The sequence below is a fragment of the Panthera tigris genome, chromosome X (genome assembly GCF_018350195.1).
Source record: "Panthera tigris isolate Pti1 chromosome X, P.tigris_Pti1_mat1.1, whole genome shotgun sequence".
In the NCBI taxonomy this organism is placed as follows: Eukaryota; Metazoa; Chordata; class Mammalia; order Carnivora; family Felidae; genus Panthera; species Panthera tigris.
The window spans coordinates 101,663,476-101,680,793 of NC_056677.1; the positions used below are offsets into that span (position 1 = coordinate 101,663,476).

Consider the following 17,318-nt stretch of genomic DNA (forward strand, 5'->3'; position numbering starts at 1 on the left):
CATGCCTCTTTTGCAAAAAGGTATACCGATATACCAAGGACAGAAGGGAAGATCCCACAATTTCTACAGCAGTCCCAAACTTCTTCTTGGTCCTTTTTATCTTGGTTTTGTAAATGATCGGTTCGATTTTCTGTTCTGTGGATGGAAGGTCAAATACCACTGCTGCTACTACTTGCTTATTGAGCACTTATGAGCCAGGCACTTTGCTAAGTGATTTATACATATTATCTTACTTAATCCTCACAACTTCCCCATAGCGGAACATGACATCATCATCCTCATTTACAGATAAAGAATTTTTCCCAGGGGCACACAGCTAGCAAGTAGTGGATCTGGGATTCAAACCTAGGTAGTCTCTGTTCCCAACCACCATGCTTTACTGACTTTTTATATTGGCTTCACGATGAAGGAGAGTCTACCCTAGAGGCCTGATTTTGTCTCTTGCACTCTCTGTTAAAGGATTAGAGAAGAGTCTGGCTCTCCTTTTCAATTCCAGAAAGTGTTCTCCTGCACTTGACTGAGCAAGGAGAGTAGGTTTGTACTGAATGAGCAACAAATAACATTATCCAGGAATGCATTTAAATTAGAGACTGACAACCACAGATAATACAAAATCAGAATAACCACCTTGTGGACTTATTTTGTTCTCGTGTCCTCCCGTTTTAGCAAGTGCATGATGAATTGACAGAAAATAGTTCCTGAAGATGCCAATTAACATCTTGCATCATCCCTTATATTTGTAAAGTGGCTCATACTTTTCCAAGTGCTTTCACATTAAAAAAAAAGCGAGGACGCTTAATCAACAATTGGGTCATTTATTGAATTAGCCTTCATAAGGAGGAATAATTAACCAGCTCTAAAATTCTAGTGTTTGTTTTCCAAGTGTCGTGCTGAATCTGAAATTATAGAGAAATCTCTTTTGGGTCAACAAGTAGACAAAAATGATTTATTTTTTTCTATACTGCCATATTTCAGAGGAGGACAGAATAAATGATTCAAAAATAGATGTTCTTTTTCTAGAATATAGAAATGGCAACAAAAAGTAGTGTTTATTTAGCATTATTATGTAATTTCAGGCATAAACGCTAACGGATCACTCATTCACAGGTGAGTAATGTGGACAGTCACTAGGGACTCTTAAAGAAAACTTTTATAAATGATTCTTGGTGCTGCTATCAAATCAGAGTCTGAACAACATTAACTGCCATCTTATGCTCTTGTGACAGCATAATTTGATTGCTACTTATATCGACATTTATGCCACCGTCTTTCCATATGCCACCCACCCAACTGGTGTGGCAGATGAACACATAAAAGCCAACGTTACATGTAATGCCATAGGACCTCTCTCCTCCGTTCTGATCAACACTAACAATGTACAGTTGCGAGTGTCTTTCGAAAACCAAAGTTCTTTCGTGTTTGTTTTCTTGTTTAGCTATCACAACAGCCTCAGGAGGCAATATGTGTTTTTATCCCACTTTATAGTGGTGAGGAAGCTCAGACCCAGAGACCTACAGTCGACGGAGGTCACACTGCTAATAAATGGCAGAATCTGGACTCACAGTCAGGATTCTCTTACGTTCTTTTTACTTGACTTGCTACATTGGTCAAAGGGAAATAGGTGATTAGGTCATTGGCCAGGGAACTTTAGGAAAATATGTCCCAGTAATCCTGAAGAAAAGAAAATATTCCAAGCTTATAAACGCATCTGGCAGGAAGTTTGCTCATTTTTGGTAGCCATCGCTTTCTATTTTAAACACTTTCACATTTAATGTTCCTGATAGATTGAGGTCTTTGAGAAGATGGCTACATTAGCAGTGCCATGGGTGATGCAGACTGAGCTCACTCTTTGCCTGGTAGAGACTGGCACCTGCCCCCACTCTCATTTCTGCATTTATAGGATGAGGCTTCAGATCAGCGGGAGGGACTGGCTGTGACCGATGGGGATTGACTGAGTGCATGTGGCTCAGATGAATAGAGCAGAACATCGCTGATTTAGGACGCTTATGTTGGGACTGCTGCAGCAACCAATCGCTGAGTAGGTAGACTGCTGTACAATTGATGTTGTCCAGGCATGAGAACAGTGAAAGGAAATGGGAATATCCATTGGAGGTTTGGTTTGTATGAATTTTTTATTGTTACTGTTGTGAAAAAACCACGTAAGATTACATCGATCATCTCAACCATTTTGAAGTGCACAGTTCGCTAGTGTTAAGTGCATTCCTATTGTCTGCAGCAGATCTTTACGACTTTTTCATCTTGTGACACCGAAACTCTACCCATGAAACGTGAATTCCTTCTTCCCCCCATCCTTTGGTAATCACCTTTCTACTTCCTGTCTCTATGATTTTGACTAGATACTTCATATGAGTGCAATCATGCCATAGTTCTCTTTTTGTGGCTCATTTCACTTTGCATAATGTCCTCGAGGTTCATGTGTTGTAGTGCGTGACCAGATTTCCTTGTTTGAGGCCGTGTAATATTCCGTTGTACATTTATACCAGATTTTGTCTATCCTGGTACGAGTTTTAATGCCACCTGACCCGTTAGTTGGTGGTCACCATTGCAGTGGGTGCTTTAGTTGGTTAAACTAACCATGACCAAATAGGATAAAGTAAATGGCACAAGGGCTACCACTTAACTTTTTTGGTTTCATTTTCCTACTCCATGGGCCTTGTGAATCTGCTCTTTGAGCCATTCTGCACTCCTAATCTCTTATCCCTTTTGTCACCTTTCTTTTACCCCCACCTAGCTGTGTCCACTGGTATTGCTGGCCCCTGACAGAGGTGTTTCCAGGTATCTCAGATCAGTTGCTTTCATCTTCTCTGTCTTACTGTTAACCAGCAACTCCCTCCATCCTTCACGCCTTCCTTCAACCACATATCCCCCTCTATGGACGATCTGGAGTGTGGTCACAGACCTTTTCTTCGTGTTGACAGTGAGACAGGTTCCACAGTCACTGAAGCATTGGGAAGGGGTGGTGGGGGTGGAGGTGTGGAGATTGTCATCGCTGGTGGCAAGAACTTTAAAAATAAACTTTCTTTTTTTTTTCCCTGGGAGATCCCTTTATTCAAGCAAACTTATTATAATTCAGATTTTCTTGATTCCCTACAGAGCTTCACAAAATTTAGAAGTCTGTCCCTGCAGGGAATTTTACTTATAATGGCCTTCATTCGAAAGATCTAATTCTGTTCTCTTTCAGTGTGCACATGGGAGAGTGATGGAAGTGCACAAAGAAAATCAGGTAACCCCTGAAGAACTTGAGTTTCAATATCATCTGTATCGCTTGGGGTGATGGGCGGACATTCTGTAGACATGAAAGGGTTGGCAAGGGAGACAGGAGGAGACAATGAGAAACATCAGGCAAGAGTTTAAGAAGGGAAAAGAAGGTGCCTTTTTCTGTTCTAAAACTACTGTGTTTGGTTTATTTTCTTTTTTCCCCCTGATTGAGGTAGCTTTTCATGCCTGGATGTTATTATATATATATATTTCTGAAAACAACAGAAGATGCTAAATCCACTTGTATCAAGTTGAATTGACATGTAGAGTTTGAAAAGGGAGCTTTGTATTTCTCCTTCTATTCAGTGGTGGTTAGTTTTATCTGAAACTTGCAAAAAATTTTAAGGACGCTAGAAAACGGCTTTTTCAGCTATGTGAAAAGTGGAAGACAAGCAAGCAAGGCAGAGGTGTGCTGCTTGGGGCAGGTGGCGTAATGCTGATGGATGAGAGAGGGGAAAGTCTGGTTTTCTCTGTTAAGAAGAATGACTGGAAGGAACACTGATTCAAAGTTACTAGAGTCCAGGATGAGTGAAGGGACTGTAACACACCACCTAACTCCTTCAAACTGAGTTCAAGTCTCCTGGCCAGGAAAAATGACCTCTTAGAGACAGCTTGCAAATGGGTTTTTAGAACAATTTTTTTCTTGTGATTGTTGAGAAACAGTGGGCAGTAGAGGATGCGCTGGAAGGTAAGAGGTGGGTGAACATAGTTCTGATCTCAAGAAGATTCAGAAGATGTGCCTCACAGATTTCATGGTGGAAACCTGATACCGATTTGGAAAAGATCCTCAAATGCGTTAGTAAACCATTTTTTCTTAGTTCTTAGATGAGGAAATGGTGTTTATGGATACTATGACTGGAAATTAATTATGTTGAGGGATTCTTCTTCCCTATTTAAAAACAGTTTTTTAATGTTTACCTTTGAGAGAGACAGAGTGTGAGCAGGAGAGGGGCAGAGAGAGAGACACACACATACAGAATCCGAAGCAGGCTCCAGGCTCTGAACTGTCAGCACAGAGCCTGACGTGGGGCTTGAACTCACAACCCGTGAGATCATGACCTGAGCTGAAGTCGGATGCTTAACCAACTGAGCCACCCAGGAGCCCCTCTTACTTCCTTTTAAACAGAGTTACCAGCCTGGTAAGGTTTCTTTGTGGATAAGTTGAAGAAAATATAGGTGAGGCTAGTGACTTTCAAACTTGTTTTGACTGTGACCTTCAGTAAGATCTATATTTTACCCCATTATCTGAGATATACAATTGAAATAAAAGTTTCATGAAACATTACTTACTCATCCTTACTACACATGACACATTCTAAGGTTTTGTGTCCTATTTCTTTTTTTCTTAAAGCTGGTCATAGGTCAATATATTGGTTTCCGGATCCACTACAAATCGCAACCCATAGGTGATAGTTCAAACAGATGGGTTCAAAGTCTAACAGATGACTACTCTAATGGTGCCACAACTTCATCTTGGCCTATCTATCCATCAGTGTTATCATGGATGAGGACATGGAAGGCATTCATCAAATCCATAGGTGACACAAGGCTGGGAAGGACAGTGAAGATACTGGATAATGGCAGAAGAATGCCAAGATATGGATGGAATCTGATGAGATAGAATCGAATACAGACTAATGTAAGATCCTGCACTATGATGCAACCAACTGTTCAAGTACAAGATGAGGACACTGGGATGAGAGACATGTGCATTTTTAGCCCCCTGCAATCACATCATAGATCAAAAAATGTCCAAAAATCCAATTTAATTTTACCTGTGGTTTCTCAATCTGTGCTTTTTACTTCCTTGGCGTTTTCCAAAAAGGTCTTGGGGTCACCGTGTAAACTACCACTGGGTGGGACTGAGCCTGAATAGGGAAGGTTCTCGTATATCACTTCTTATTTGATGTGCTGTTTGCATCGGTTTTATAAACGGGGACTTACTTTATTTGAAAGAAATGTTCTTTGGCAAAAATCCTTTTGAAGACCGCCAGGCAAGATGAACCGAAACAGAGAATATAGAAAGAGGGTTGTGATAGTCTCCATTCTACCTTCGAGCTAGAGCATATGTGGATTGTTTCGTTCACGCCTGGAAACCTCACTCTCGAAGAGATATTAAATAAATGGGAACATGTTCAGAGAAGAGTGAGGAGAATGGCAAAGGAGCTCAAAACCATGGCAAGTGTGGGGCAGTTCAGTGGATCAGGGATGGGACTTAGAAGGCCTGACAGACTTGCTCACATACACCAAGCAGGCTGTCATGTGGAGGAGGCAGTTAGAAGAGCAGTTTGGTGAAAAGAATGTGGACTTTGCCCTCAAGTCGACCGGTTCAAGTTTCAACTCTGTCACTTATTGGTTGTGTGATCTTGACCAAGTTACTCAACTTCTTTGAACCTTGTTTTTCACGTTTGTTAAAAATAACGAAACGATACACCGTACTCACCTTGAAGGGCGGTCATGAGGATAAATAAGATGCCACAGCGGAAGTATCCAGTATAGCTCATGGATCACTTAATACATTTATTTCATAGAAAACAGATTAAATTGATAACACAGGGCCTCAAGAGTCGCAATAAGACTAGATGGTGAAAGTTAAAAGACTATTAAAAAGTTAAAAAGTATCCCAGAAGAAGTTTCTATCAGGCGGAGGCATTCAAAGATGGAATGAGCTGCCTGGAGGAGGTAGTGAGTTTTCTGTTCATAAGAGGCATTTGAAGAGAGGCTGGTTATTATATGGTGAGAATATTCTGGAGCAAGGTCCAGCATCAACTGATTGGGAGGAGGACTGGGATTCATAGTAGACTAGCTGAACAGATTGAATGCGTGGGGCCAAAGTTTGCTCCTCCAAAGAACCAGTTATGGCCTTCCTTCATAACCACAGATGATACCTCCCTCCACCTGTTAGGCCCATTTGACGAATGGGTGCTTTTGGGAACTACTCAGAGGCATACAGATGATCCAACGAGCATTTATAAAGGAGTGGTTATACGTCAGATCCTCTAGACAAACACCTCAAAGTGTGTGTCTTGTGGACAATGGGTCAACTGCATTGTCTATACACAGAAAAGGTCCATGTTTCTTGTGTATCTGCTATCAGGTTGATCTGGGGAGAGCATGAGGCTGGCTCTAAGGAGTAAGCCAGCTCTCAAATTTGCTATCACACCAAGAGACCTGGTCTAACTCCTAGTTCCATTCTAGTCAGGCACGAGATGGAAGTGAGTTACCAGAGCAGGATGGTTCAAAAGCAGCGACGGAAATAAAGAGCCCAATCTCTCCATAATCAACTCATCCCCTGAAGTGAGGGGCCTGGTTGTTTATAGCAGTGCTTACAAAGGGCAGTCATGCTTCAGAGTTTATACCGAGAATTCAGGTTCACATTTCAGTAAATCAAAAAAAGATATTGATTTGGAACAAATGGCTGATTTTATTGTCAAAGCAAATTTCATTTCTTGAGATGATTAGGTTTTATTAAACTATTTCCTAAGTGCCACTAAACACACATTCTGTGAATAAACAGCATATTCGTCAAACGGCATTTGTCATCCACTTAACTACAATGATACCTGGTCATCTCCAATTGTCATTGAAAATGCAGAAGTTGGAAAAATGCACACTGGGGGCCAGAAAACTTGTGCCTGAGTCACTTAATAACTCCACGGTCAAGGCACAATACATAATCCTTCTGACTGCCAGTTTTCTCTGCTGTAGCTGGAGATAATTATAGGTACCTCTCAAGGGTGGTTGGGTTGTGGAGATAAAATGCAAGAGTGTGAATAAGACAGCATAGTTTCGGGCACATAGTACGCTCTCAATAAGTGGTAGCGGTTATTATTAGAATTACTATAGGGAGGCCATCATGATGTACTGAATATTAAGGCAGACTATCAAGGACGAATTCCTCCTGGGGTTCAGGTTTGCCTCAGAAAAGTGCAGAAGACGAAAACAAAGAAGAGAAAGAAGGATGTTCTCCACATCACTTCCCAGCTTCCAAAGGTACTCTGCTACCATGGATGGACCTTCCCTTGTTGGGACCTTTTGGTTTTGAAATGCAGGGAAAGTAACAAGGAACTTTAGGAACTGGGTTGTATTTCTGAAGAGGAACCTTCAGAGTTGGAAGGGACCCTGAGAAAACAGTGGGTCGGTCTTCCTGAGTCCAGAGAGGCTTGTATTTCAAGCATTCATAGATTACTGTTATCCAACATTGCCTTTACAAGTTTCAAAACGCAGGGACTGTGTAAGGTCTTTTGATAATGCACGATGCTGCCACACAGTCTTAGAATCGGTAAGCTCTTCGTAGGTCTGATTCAAATCTTCGTGCCGCACAGGCCTCTATTTTCTCTCCTTTCTGTTTCTGTCAGCAGACTCTTTGTGCTCTCATTTAGACATGTGTCTCCACCCTCACCCATCAATGTATTTTGATTTACTGAAATAGGAAACCGAGCACTGTGTAAGCCCAGCTGGGTCACCGTAAGTACTACTACCAACACCCGGGGCTTTGCTCTTGGGAGGTGTTATGACGCTCCCTACTCAGCTTTCTTCCTTCCAGCGGAAGACGGCCCATGTTCTCCAGTACAGTCACGGAAAACACAGGTCCCCCATCTGCCACAGTTGTCCAAACAGACAGCGGGAGCTCTGGCCACAGAGGCTGAGCGTCTGGGCAGCTGTGCCACACACTGGCTTCCTCCCGGGAGACACTTTATCCAGCCACCCGGCTGATTTCAGTGTTCCCCACCTGTCATGCACCTGTGCCCCACCTGGGTGCTGATCTGCACACACCTGGGAGCTGACTTGCTTTAATGCCAAAGCCTCCCCTTCCCAGCCAGGCATCTCAAAAAAGTGATCTATTTTCACTTTCTCCATTTCCTCACCTCCCACTCTACCACTGCAATCCTATTCCAATTAATTAGCACTCCACCAAAGGCATTCCTATCAGAGTCACGAATGCTGTCAAGCCAAATGGCTTCTTAAAAAAAAACAGCTTATTTTATGTGACCTCCAAAGCAGCAGCTGGCATTAACCATTCCCTTCCTTTTGAAAAGCTTGTTTCCCTTGGCTTTTTCACGGCACACGTTCCTGGTTTTCCTCCTACTTGTCAGGTGTTTCCCTCTCAGTCTCCTTTGTGGCCTCCTATCCATTCCTCAGCCTTCTCTTGAGTATTAATATCCTTGGAGTTTGGTCTTAAGCCTTCTCTTCTTTTGATGCCATGGGCGCCCCCCCCCCCCCCCCCGGAAGACCCCATCCATTGTCCCATTTGTTGTTCCCATGTGTGGACTGATAATCCCAAGTCTAACCTCCTTTTCAGTCCTTGAGCTTTGGACCTATTTCCAGTTGCCTGCAAGACAACTGCAAGACTTGGCACCTCAAAGCCACCATGTCCTGAACTGAGCCCATCATTCAACCCTCACCCGCAACCCTGCTTCTCCTCTTCCTGGATTCCTTATCTCAGAGAATAGTGCCATCATACCTGTACTTCCTTAATCCTGCAATTAAGTCCAGTCAACGAGTTCTTTGCTTTTGGCACCAATGCTTCACCGACCTCTCCAGGTTCTTAACCCATACCGCTGATACTTTAGGCGTGGCCATTGTCATTGCTTGCCTGTGTAACCTGCATAAAGCTGAGCATCTTCACGTTCAGTGTCATCAGAGTTGTAACCCAAAGACGTCATCTATGCATCCCCAAAACATTGGAAAGCAATTTAATTTGTACAGAAGTCTTTTGACAAGGTGCTAGTCATTTATATATATCTTTTGTCTCCATCACACCTATAGTACTTCAACAGCCTCTTAAGTGGTCTCCTTGCCTGTAACACTGTTTCCCTCCACTCAGTTCTCTATGCAATAGCTAGAGAGATCTTTAAAAAAATTTTTTCGTGTTTATTTTTGAGAGAGAGAAAGAGAGAGAGAGAGAGAGACAGAGTGCAAGTGGGGGAGGGGCAGAGAGAGAGGGAGACACAGAATCTGAAGCAAGCTCTGAGCTGTCAGCACAGAGACCCACGAGGGGCTCGAACTCACGAACCGCGAGATCATGACCTGAGCCAAAATCGGAAGCTTAAATGACTGAGCCAGCCAGGCGCCCTGCAGCCTTGCTAATTTCTAATACCCGCCTCCCACCCCACCTCACTCGACTCCCCATCTACTCCCCCAAATGACTGTTTTTCTAAAGCTGAAGCTGTATAAGGAAAAAGGAAGGGAGGGCATGAGGGAAACTGAGGCTTGGAATGAAATACCATAGGGGAAATGTGATTCTGCGTCCTGGTTACCAGGGCTCCTTCTCACTGGGCTGCGCTCTACATCCCCACCTGAAAGGGACGAGGTAGCTTTTATTGTGGCAATTATGGCTAGCAAATGGCATGTGAAAAAGAACCCTTCTCATGGTGATGAGGAGCATATGTTTGCTCTATTTAGACAAAGAATTCTCTTTTGAGCATAACTTTTCCACACAGAAACAGATAAGTTGTTTAGACTTGACTGATTGCAATACTAAGTGTCCTATTTTAAGTTAAAAATATCCCACAAGTGAATCACATACGTGCATCTTCTCTTTCGTCCCCCTCCTCCATGGAAACACATTCACACCCTTTCTTTCTGCCATAAATAATGCTCCTTTTCCTTGCCTTCCACAGGATTTTGCATCATGGAAAGTTAGGTTGCTCGACGACTCGACAGCCTGATCCACTCAAATCTCTCTTAAGAATGGTTCATTCATGGGGTCAGTTTTCCAGGCCTTTCCAGGGCCTTTTCAGGCCCATTTTATTTTTGTAGTGGACTATATCTGATTACTTTCTGCATTTCTGAGGCGAGGGAGGGGCACATAGAGAAGAAGAAATCCCCCAAATAGGCACATTTTTAGTGTTTTATAGAGATGTGTATGTTTGGAGGATGGAGACGGGAAGGGATAACAGAGCTAACGACTAAAGCAAGGTTTCCAGATGATGCTTTACTTGCCTTGTGGTGCTAGGTTCCAGGGGTACAAAGAACAAAGCGACATGAATGCCCTAACCCTGGCAGATATCGCTGGCTGCCTCCCCAGCAGCGATCCTTCATTCCTTGCCAAGAGAAGCCTGATTTTCATTTAAGACTTAGGTAGCAATATGCTTAGGGAAGGGAACCCAATTCCAGAGGGTTTGAATCCATTTTGGAGATCCCATTTCCCCTTTGCCAGTGTCCAGTGAAGGCAAGGGCACATGATTTGATTCTTGCCAGTGTGACTCAAGAAGGAAATCTACTGGCATCTTTCTTACCTCTGATCATCTCACTATGTGAATTCATGAGACCTTACAGTTTAAACTATTTTTATTTTTTTTTAGATTTTTAAAAAAAAATGTTTATTTTATTTTTGTTTTTGAGAGAGAGAGAGAGAGAGAATGAGAGAATGAGTGGGGAAGTCGGATGCTCAATCGACTGAGCCATCCCGGTGCCACAAACTATTTTTATTTTTATTTTTTGAGAGAGAGAGAGAGAGAGAGAGAGAGAATGAGAGAGAATAACAGCGTGCACGCCCATGGGGGAGGAGCAGAGAGACAGGGAGAGAGAGAATCCCAAGCAGGCTCAGCACTATCAGGGTAGAGCCCAATGCGGGGCTCGAACCCACCAACCGTGAGATCATGACCTGAAGCGAGATCAAGAGTGGGATGCTTAACTGACAGAGCCACCCAGGTGCCCCTGAACTATTTTTAGATACATGTTTCATTATTTGCAGTCAAAATCACCCTCTCCGATACACTCACTAACCAATCCTAAAACTCTCAACATCTACTCCAATTCATTTGAAAAGATTAATAATCTACTTCATCGGAGTCTCGGGTTCTTGGACTGTTAGAGCTCAAAAGTCCCTTTGAGGACTGTCTAGTCTATTTCTCTCACACTGCAGACTGAGGAAGACACCCAGAGGATGCCGGAACTGTGCTGTATGCTCTATAATCTCTCTATATGTCCGATCCTGATTTTGTACAACTGTGGTAAAATCAGAATTTTTGACTCAGATGAAAGTTACACTGAATTTTCCCTTTTGTTCTGACAAAAAGCTTTCCTAAATAAATGTAAAATAGATCTCAGAGGGAATGTTGCCTCTACTTAAAACTTTCAAATGCCTTAAATACAGCTGTTTACATACACATGAATAACAAGTCATGCTTGTATATGCATTACAAAAGATTCCTTTTTAAACAATTTTTTAATGTATTTGTTTTTGAAAGAGTGAGACGGTGTGAGTGGGGGAGGGGCAGAGAGAGAGTGGGAGACACAGAATCCGAAGCAGACTCCAGGCTCATGAACCGCGAGACCGTAATAGGGCACCTGGGTGGCTCAGTCGGTTGAGCCTCCGACTTCGGCTCAGGTCATGATCTCACAGTTCGTGAGTTCGAGCCCGGCATCAGGCTCTGTGCTGACAGCTCGGAGCCTGGAGCCTGCTTCGGATTCTGTGTCTCCCTCTCTCTCTCTGCCCCTCCCTCACTCACACTTTGTCTCTCACTGTCTCTGAAAAGTGAATAAACCTTAAAGAAAATTAAGAAAGATTTCTACAGACCTCAGTAGTCAGTGCTTTTCCAAATGTGCGTTACTGCCTTATTTAAAAATAATAAAATTATGTAACTTGGAAAATACTCAATAAAAGACTGACCTTTACCCTCCAATTGATTCAAATTTGAGAGCCTTTATTCTTATTCTTTTCTTTTCTTTATTCTTATTCTTACGCCAACATTCCAGCGGGTAGTACTCCCAAGTGAGTTTATCTGAGGTGGAAAAAAGTAACTTGCAGAAAGAGAAACTTCTGCTACCTGATGTTATCACAGATACACCAGGCTTCCTTTCTACCTAATTTCTGTATGAGAAAATTGGTATCCATTTCCATGATGCCAAATGGCGGTAACGCTTGGAAACCAGCGGTGCCTACCTGAGTGATGTCCATTCCTGAGTCACAGCTCAGTGGCTGTGTGGAAGTCAGACCGTTTGAGCCGATTACAGTTGTGACCACAGCATTGTCATCAATTCTCCGAATCATGGTCCCATCCACAAAGTAAATGAATCCATGCCTATCAACTGTGATGCCTGGTGGGAAGAAGCAAATGAGCATTAGTAGTCTAGTGGGCCACATTTGCACCAAGATCAGTATTTTGAAAGAAGCCACAGAAACAGAAGAGCATTTTAAAGACATATGGATTCAATTTTGCTCAGCACAGCCAGGACAGTAATGGGAGAGGTTTGTTCAGACACACATTCACTTCTTTGTGTATTGAGAAGAAATGATAAAACGTAACGGGGAAATAAAGCCAGGTCTAACCATTTTGTGTTGTGTAGTTTTACATTTCTGCCCCCTAATACTTGCTTACCCCCACAAACAGAAAAAAAAAAATCCCCTTTAAGATAAACGGGAAGAGACCGGGGAGGCAGCATATATTACACTTCTTTTAGCGTGCAGATGCGTAGGCCACCGCTTATTTTCATGGTTGCATTAGAAATAAGTGACTTGGAAGGTATTAAAGTTATTTTCATCAATTCACACTCAGCTCACAGAGAGCTTGTAATAATTCTGATAAACTGGACTGTGTTTTTTTCTCTATATTATCTGTTAAGAGGAGTTTGGAAAGCAAAATTCTGGTGTCACAAAGGGAATGGTCAAACTGCTAGAAAAAATGAAAGCCGATAAAATTCTCACAGTAGTTTTTACACGTTGTGTTAATTACGGCCTGGTGTTTTGGAAAATATATAATAGTGGGTAGGAGGCTTGGGTTCTAATACTGATACATCACTTACAACTCCCACGTGACTTCGGTTGTCATTTGTCTCTCCAAATTTTAACCTCCTCTTTGGTAAAGTACGGAAAAGATAATCTGCTTGTGATATTGTGATTTATAACAGGAAATATGTATTTGGCCTTCTTCCCAGTTTGTAACACAGAGCTGCTAAAACTTCGCAAATTTCTAAAGTGGCGAGAGAGACAAAGGTGTCTTTTATTACGCTAACGAGGGGACGTTTGGACCGCATCTGAAGATGGGTTGGTTGCCAGGAGAACCATTCATGAATAGAGGGTTGGTACTTTGAGTCCCACCCCCAGACCTCTGGGGAGGGGAGAGGGGCTGGGGATTGAGGTCAGTCTCCAGTAGTCAATGATTTAATCAACCACACCTATGTAATAAAGCCTCTATTAAAAACCCCAAAGTTCAGGCTTTGCAGAGTTTCTAGGTTGGTGAACACACGGAGATTTGAGGAGAGTGGTGTGCCTGGGGAGGGCACGGAGGCTCCACACCCTTTCGCACACACCTTGCCCTATGCGTCTCTTCCATCTTGGCTGTTCCTGAGTTATATCCTTTTGTAATAAACCGGTGATCCCGTAAGTGAAATGTTTCTCTGAGTTCTGTGAGCCCCTCTGGCTCATTAATTGAACCCAAGGAGGGGATCAATGGAACCTCCAATCTATAGCTGGTGACAACCTGGACTCTCGATTGGCATCCGAAGAGGGGGTGTACGTTGTGGGGGCAGTTTTGTGGGCCTGAGCCCCTCACCTGTGGGAATGGACTTTCTCTGGGTAGATAGCATCAGAATTGAGTGAAACTGTAGGATACTCAGCTGGTATCCGAGAACTGCTCTGCTGGTGCTGTGGGGGGACCCCCCCCAACACTGAAATTGGTCTCAGAACGTTGATTACTGCCTTACCTAAGCAAAGGTGAGCAACTGTCTTAGTTTGGGATTGAGGCAGGGTTCAGTTTTAAAACTGGGACAGTCCTGGCCAAACTGGGATGAGTTGGTTACTCTTCGCCTAGGTTGTTATAAATATCATATGAAATAATACATTTAAAAAGTGTCAGACATATATAAAGAACATATGGTGTTCCTGCTTCCCTTGGTGCTTTTGACAGTGCTCTTGAAAATAACCACATGGCATTACTTTAACACTAGTCTACAATTTAGTCTTTTCTGATCTCTCCTTTATCCAGACCTTGTGAGACACAGAATGCATATTAAAGTTGGGAACATCTGTGACAACAAGCATGTCCTTTTAGTGTGTGTTCACGCACACACACACACACATTCACACACCCGATCATTTTCCGGGCCAAGAGTGAACTCACCTAAAGACAGTTTATAAACCCAACTTAATGAACTGCTTTTAGATGAACTAATTTGTTGGCAGGAGGTTAATGTTAGACTCGGCTTCATGGTGTACTTTGATTAATCCTGATGTTCCTCATGAAGTATTAATCCTTAGCATCTATAAAAGTTACAGATTCATTTTCACTTTCCCCGAATGCCTCTAAAGTCATGTATGTTTTTGGAGAGTTCTCCAAGGAAACCAGCATGTCCAAACAAGGGGAATTTCGTGTCAGTAAGTCCCCTTTTCAATTTTAGATGCATAAGGACCTTTCAGCAGGTTTCTAAAAGAGACTTTTAAGATTGAGCAGGTCAAAGCATGACACCACATGAACAGTTCTTCCATCTCCAGAACATGTGGACTAATGATGAACCAAGGCATACCTCTGCTTTTTATTTTTGTTTTTGTTCTGGCAAACTCAAAGCCTCCAATGCTTAGTGTTTGGTCTGCCCTGTGGCAGGCAGGCCTATGATTACCTTCTATGACCTCTGTATTAAATTATCAGTGAGTGTGAAATTTAAAATTTGGTTGTCAGAAGAAGATGGGCTGAAAGATCATGACTCAAGTCTGGAGAGAGAAAGGCTGAGAGCAGTTCAGCTTGAAGTGTCTGAAATCATGAATTATTTACCAAACACATACTGAATGTCACTCTGCCAAGTTCTGTGAAGGCCAAGGGACAAAGAATCCAGGTGCACAGAAACTAAGAGGAATACCGTGGAAGTGTTGCTCCAACGAGAAGGCAGTAAATTTGGAGATTCTAACCCTTTGAAAGTCGGAACAGATTCACAAAAGGTATAGAAAAAGAAATGAATTCCTACAGGGACTAGCGTATTTGGGGAGCTCTTTACATCTTGATGTGGACACCAGGGAGGATAGTTCTGTTCCTGTGACCACTACATTCCTCATCCTCATCAGAGGGTGAAGTTTGTGCCGATCCAGGGAGGATAATCCTGGACTTTACATGGTTTTCCACTTTTAGCTTTGGTTAACTTCTAAACACTGTGTGAACCGCTTTCTCTCTGTTCATGTCAGCTCAGTTCCACAGATGAGGCTTATTAAATACTCACTAGTGGCCTTCGGGGCTTATTTGGCTGACCGTTTGTAGGATATTTTCCCATATATTTGTGCAGCCGTTTCTTTTATCATGGTCCAAATTCCAAAAGACTCCGTTATCCTGGAGACTCTTTAATTACATTTGATTGGGTTATATTTACGTGTGGAGTTGAAAAAGAAGTAGTAGGAAGGTCTTCGAGGAGCTGTGTGATAGATGCTTTACTAGTGCATCAGGGTGCATTTTATATGTACATATTTTCACTTCTTCTCACTTTCCTTCCCCAACCAACCAACACACACACACACAGACACACAGACACAGACACACACACGCAGAGATTCCCCAAACAACTAGTTTTAGAAACTCTTCACTGGTGAGGTTTAAGGGGCATTTAATTTGCACTGTGGTTAAAAACCAAACTGGAGATCCCAGGCAGGAAAAGGAATTATTTTTGCCATTACTTGGAAGGGGGTGGTCTCCCCTCCATAATGAGTATTGTTACAGCCCGGGGGGTGTCAATGATGCAGTCAGCATGATCTATTACCATTTGTTAGGCTGAGTGGGAGAAGGTGGCACATGCCCAGTATATTTTAAGCTTTATTTTTTCAGAGACGGAGATGTGAATGATTTCGGAGCACATAAAGCCATCTGGGGCTAGCAAGATCTGCAGATTCAATTGACTTTCATATTTTGATATTGTTGTACCCAGATTTCCAAAATGTGGTACCTAATGTTGTGGGCAGAGTTCGTTCCAACGGCCACATCCATTGATGTGCTTACTGCCAGCATTTTCCTTACCACTGAAAACACAATGGAAGGCACAGTCTTTGTTTGGCTAAGAAAGGAATTAAACTGCATTGAGAGAACCACTTCCAGGGTTTAAAATTTTAACCACTATTCATTTCCACAGCAAGCAAAAAAAGATAGATCTTGGAGATCACCACAAGGTGAGGCAGTGGCTGGGAGTGGAGGCGGGAAGAGTACCACAGATAGCTTGAGTTCCCACCCCACCCTACCTCCAGCAAGGAAAACATCGGGCTCAGACACCCAGACAGCGTGTTTAGCTTGGAGCACATTTTTACATTTGTGAGAAAATAAATAAATCCTTGTAAATTAGTGCACATAATGAAAGCACTGACAGACCATAACCTGGAAGTGTGAATGGTGCTGTCTCCATTCATCAGTATTAAGCCCTAACAAGCTCTTTCTATGGAGGGACCTGCTCATAAATAAAGTGCATCTTGTAAAAAAATTATTCACAATGTCTTATGCAAAGTAGGGGACATTATATAATATCTGAACTGCAGGCTCTTTTCTCTGTGAAGCATAGCTCTGTATGAAACAGCTGCAAATTACAGGCGAAATTATTTGACTTCTTCCCTTGTCTTATTATCCTCCAATGAATAAATGCTATAATTCTTAAGAAGACAATTGCCTAAAGCTGGGGCAGCCTGGATAGTTACTAATAAATGTATCACCTGTTGGGGAAGAGGCACTGCTGATCAATACTGAAACAGCAGGGATTTCCTGATGTGAGGTCACTGGGAGCCCAGATGTGGAGGTTAATAGCCTGGAAATAGTAGCTAAAATCCCAAATTGGGTAACAGCAAAGATCAGAGTATTTGGCCGTGCAGAATGCCAATTTCAAACGTTGGCAGAAGGCATGTTTGTATTGAATTTATAAAAATTACAGCTGTTGAGGCCACCTACATTTTTATTATTTCTATCTTAAAAATGAACCTTCTCTCAAATATAAGCTATGGAAAGCAGTCATAAAATTCTCTCCATCTGCAGCCCTAGCAACCAGAAAACGGAAATACTAGTTTTTTCCCCCTTGACACAATGTGCTCTTTAATTTTATGATACAGAGATAAATGGTTAAAATAAACTTCCAGGAAA

The 17,318-nt window shown here is 42.5% G+C and overlaps 1 protein-coding gene across 1 annotated transcript in view; it reads right to left on the reverse strand.

Annotated features, from left to right (window-relative positions):
- TENM1 (teneurin transmembrane protein 1) overlaps window positions 1–17,318 on the reverse strand; it is a 734,132-nt gene that overhangs the window by 60,468 nt on the left and 656,346 nt on the right. The window contains exon 25 of the mRNA XM_042974325.1: window positions 12,170–12,324. Coding sequence (XP_042830259.1) covers window positions 12,170–12,324 — 155 coding nt within the window. The remainder of the gene's footprint in view (window positions 1–12,169; window positions 12,325–17,318) is intronic.